Here is a 4,252-nt window from a genome sequence, read left to right on the forward strand (position 1 = left end):
TGCTCATCATTCCTATCAGGATTAAATCCTATTTCTTCAAACTGATGTTGTCTAAATAGTTATCTACAACAAGTAGGATATTTATTGTTCATGCCTTTTACAAGGGTTTCTTCAGAAAATCTGAACTATTGCTTTAAGGAGTTTTTTTTTTTTTTTTGGTTTAAAATTTGTGTATTTAGTTTTCAACAGAAGATGAAATGCTAATGTGATTTTCACTGAAACATTCCAAGATGTTTACATAAAACTAAAGCTCTTATTTTGCAAACTATAACAAAGGTGTCTGGTTTTTCTGTGCTATCTTTTTGTTTCTTATGTTTTTTTTTTTCTTTTGGTCAAAAACCAATCTTCTAGAAACTGTTTTTTAAAGCAAACCTATAATGACTTCATGTGAATGTGCCCTCTTAATCCCGTGTGGCTTTAAAAGTCATGAAAGATAAATAAAGAGATATACAAAATGACTGTTTATTTTCAGATTGACAGTTTTTTTGAATGAGAAATTGGTGACAAACCATCGAAATCTCTGTTGGCGTTGGAAGCAGATGTGAAGTGTTATTTTTTTTTATTTCAGTTTGCTCTCTTAGACAAAACAAAATGAGACAAAGAAGAATTTTCACAGTGTTTCAAAATACTGTACAAAAACATCAAGTTTATAAAAAGAAAAAGGTTTAAATTGTGTCCCAAATCTAAATATCCACAATCCGTGATCACATGCTGACAATTCGCTATTTCACTTCCTCTTGGTCACGTTCAGAAAACATTTAATCCTCACATCCTCGTAACCATGACGTGTGCACATGAGCAGCTCTGCCGGCGCCTTCCAGTTTGGCACAGAAAAAGTTAAAAATATTGCTGACGACTTCAGAAGCAGTGATGAGAACGTGAGTTAGGAAAGTYGAAACAAGGTGACGTGTCTTCATGAACAAAAGAAAAGCTACTGATGAGTGTTCTGTGTGTGCAAAATGATTCAGTGTCTGTTAAAAACAATGTTTTTATCTTCCGTAAGGCGAGTGGAAGGCCGCAGGAGGGAGAGGAGGAGAAATGAGGAAGGCGGACTGATCAGTAAAGATCTTTCCTRGTGCTCGGCAGGGCACGGCTGGAGGAGCAGGTGGCGCTGCGGATCACCTCCATCCACCTGAAAAACACGTTTCGTTCAGATATTTTATAGTCAAAACACACATTTGTCTTCTAAACTAACAAATCTAAACTACGCTAATAAGATAAACTGCTTACATTTGATTGATCAGGCTAAGCTCGAATTAACAATGTGAAGCCAAGTCTAAGTAAATTAACCAAGGTTAAAATATGTAACAATAAAATAACCAAAGCTCAACTAAACCAAGTCAACTTATCTTAATTAATTAAATTTAGCTAATCTATATCCAAGGTAAGATAAAACAAACTATGATAAATTAGCCTAAGTCAGTATGTTAAAATACACTAAGTTAAACTAAATTACATTTTTTTAATCAAATTAACTAACCTGAACTAAATTAACCTAGGTCAAAACACATTAACCTACCATAAGCTAAACTAAACAAAGTTGAGGAGTTTGGCTAAATGTAGCTAAGCTATAATAAACTTAGCTAAAATTACCTTTATTTTTATGGTTAACCATGTCAAATTAACCAAGGCCAAAATATGATTTATTAAAATAACTTAAACTAAACCCACTCATCTTCTCTTAATAAACTAAATGTAGCTAAACTAAATCAAACTTTGCTAAAAAAAAAAAAGGTTGGCTAAATTAATATAAACTAGTTTGCCAAAATTTGCACGTTAAAATAAACTAAGCTACACTAAACTGAAAAAAAWTACTTTTATTTTCACAAGATTAACTATGCTAAATTAAACTAAACTAACCCTATCAAAGCCTGAGCTAACCATGTTAAAATATAATCAGCTAAGCTTATCTCAACTAATTGGCCTAATTTTACAATAGGGAAAAACTATGATAAATTAATCTCGAGGAACTACAGCTATAAAGAAAATAAGATAAACTGAGCTAAACTAATTAAAAATATGCTAAACTAAACTAACCTAAGGTAAGCTGTGTTAGACTACACTAAAATGAGCTATAACACTAATTAACAAGTTTTGCACAAATTTAAATTTTTTATTGAATATTCTGAGATCTAAATATTCAAAAGGACCTCAAAACAATCACTAGTTTTTCTGATTGTTGAATGTGAAAGTACATGGATTTAATTCCCTTTAATGCCAAACTGTAGTCAGTTACAAACTGAAGACAAGTTCAACTTTTTTTTCCTATTTTTTGACATCTACTGTTAAATTTTTCATCCTAAAATTTGCAAACTGACAGCTAAAACTTGAGTCCATATAAGCCTAACTTAATATCTACTTGTCATAAATCACCAGTGATTCAGGATGCCCACCTCTCAAAGGTGTACTCGCTCTCTGATCTGAAGTAGTACACGTGGGATTTAAAGTGAAGCTTAAATACGTAATCTTTGTGAATGTTCTCGGACTCGGCTGGGACGGTGACAGAGTAGCCCAGGAGAGGGAGGCTGGCCAGAGGGTATTCATCCTGCAGGAGGAGGGGGAACATCATCATCATCACAGAGCCACTCTTCTTCAGATCAGTGTAAAGCTTTATGCTACGTTCACACCGAACGCGTTTTGAGCGGCCAAAAAGCACAAAACGTCTCTCGTTGGACGCACTATTTTCAGACCGAAGAACYCACTAGTGTTCAGACCAGAACAAACAGCAGCAGCTGGGTGTTGGAGGAGCGTGTCCTTGGCGGGTGAATAAAGATAAAATAAAAGAAAATGGCTGATTTATTTACTAAAAAGCAAGCGAACATTGAGCACAGCAGATAATTAACTCACCAGTGGTCTCATTTATAAAGGATTGCGTGGAAACCATACTAAAAGTGAACGTACGGSCAAAAGGCGGAAATGGCGTACGCCAAAAAAAATTCAGATTTATAAAARCATACGTACGCACGTTTCTGCGCATCTTTCCTTTATAAATCACAGCNATATATATATATATATATGGATTTAATTATGATGTCAGAATGATCCCGGTATCAAAATGTAGCTTTTAAAGCCAAGAATCTGAAATGTATTCTGTATGTAATGTAATGAAATGTAATTAGGTCATTTTGAACAAATTCGACTTAATCCTCATTTTGATATGATGGGTCACAAATATGCAACCTCATCACACTGAGTCATCTTATCCTGCACATCCTTTCTGTGAGATGTGTGGAAGTATATGTGATCCTGTTGTGAAGGGTCCTCCCACTGGGTGTGGACTGAGTTCAGATGTGGTGCAGAGGGTGGGGTGAAGATGTGGCATCAGGATGTGTAGTGAAGATGTGTGCATCAGGAGGTGGTGTGGAGATGCTGGCCTTATCTGGGACAACTGGAGATGAATCCACAGTGCAGTCTGGAAAACATCAACAACATTAAAATGTACACAGTCTTTGCATAGTAGAAACAGTAAAGTGTAACTTATTTTTGTAATTTTTGTTTAACATTGTGAGGAAAAGTTTCTCATTCAACACTTTCACACATCACATGCCCTTGTGACACAACTTTGAATAAGGGAGAAATAATTAAAGTATGGATGATTTTGATTTATTGAAATCAAGTTGGCATACTAAAAGTGACTAATGTGGTAAGACTTACTTAGGGTTTCAGGAGTTCTGATAGGATTTGCTGTGCCTTCTCCCTTCTTGAACTTGGGAAAGAATAATCTGCATGGGCTCTCCAGATGAGGTAGTTGCCTGCAGACCTGAATTTTCATTGAAATGCATTGCAGCCAGGTACAGTGTGGTTAAAATAGCATAAAAGAACGTTACATGTTAGTTTGAAGTTYCACCATTAAAACTCATCTAACACACAGTATTTTGAATAACAAAAAAACATGAATACAGAGTGACTAAAACAACACTGCAGCCGATATTTTTTGGCTGATTGTTGAAGCCAATACTACTTTTTCTTCCTCCCTCCATTAACATGAAGCTGATACTACTCTTTCTTTCTCCCTCCATTAACATGATAAAAATTAGTATGATAACAAATGTTACACAAGTCAATTTAAAACAAAACAAACTAAAAAAACATTTATTAACTAAGCCTTGTCTGATGAGGCTGTATAAAGTGCTGCCACAAAGGATTTCTTCTTTCAGCCTTTCTTTAAATTAAAATAAACAAATAAATTTATTACTTATTTTATCTAGTGCTAAATATTCTGTTTTTATTTGTGTATTCATAAGATTAATAT

The 4,252-nt window shown here is 34.5% G+C and overlaps 1 protein-coding gene across 1 annotated transcript in view; it reads right to left on the reverse strand.

Annotated features, from left to right (window-relative positions):
* Nucleotides 1-446: 446 nt before the first annotated feature.
* LOC106511417 (FERM, RhoGEF and pleckstrin domain-containing protein 1) overlaps nucleotides 447-4,252 on the reverse strand; it is a gene marked incomplete at its 5' end in the record, with an annotated part of 6,159 nt that continues 2,353 nt past the window's right edge. Inside the window, 2 exon segments of the mRNA XM_014000178.1 lie at nucleotides 447-1,132; nucleotides 2,394-2,545. Of these exon segments, the coding sequence (XP_013855632.1) occupies nucleotides 1,057-1,132; nucleotides 2,394-2,545 (228 nt within the window).

This window comes from Austrofundulus limnaeus, unplaced genomic scaffold (assembly GCF_001266775.1).
Source record: "Austrofundulus limnaeus strain Quisiro unplaced genomic scaffold, Austrofundulus_limnaeus-1.0 Scaffold2771, whole genome shotgun sequence".
Taxonomy (NCBI): Eukaryota; Metazoa; Chordata; class Actinopteri; order Cyprinodontiformes; family Rivulidae; genus Austrofundulus; species Austrofundulus limnaeus.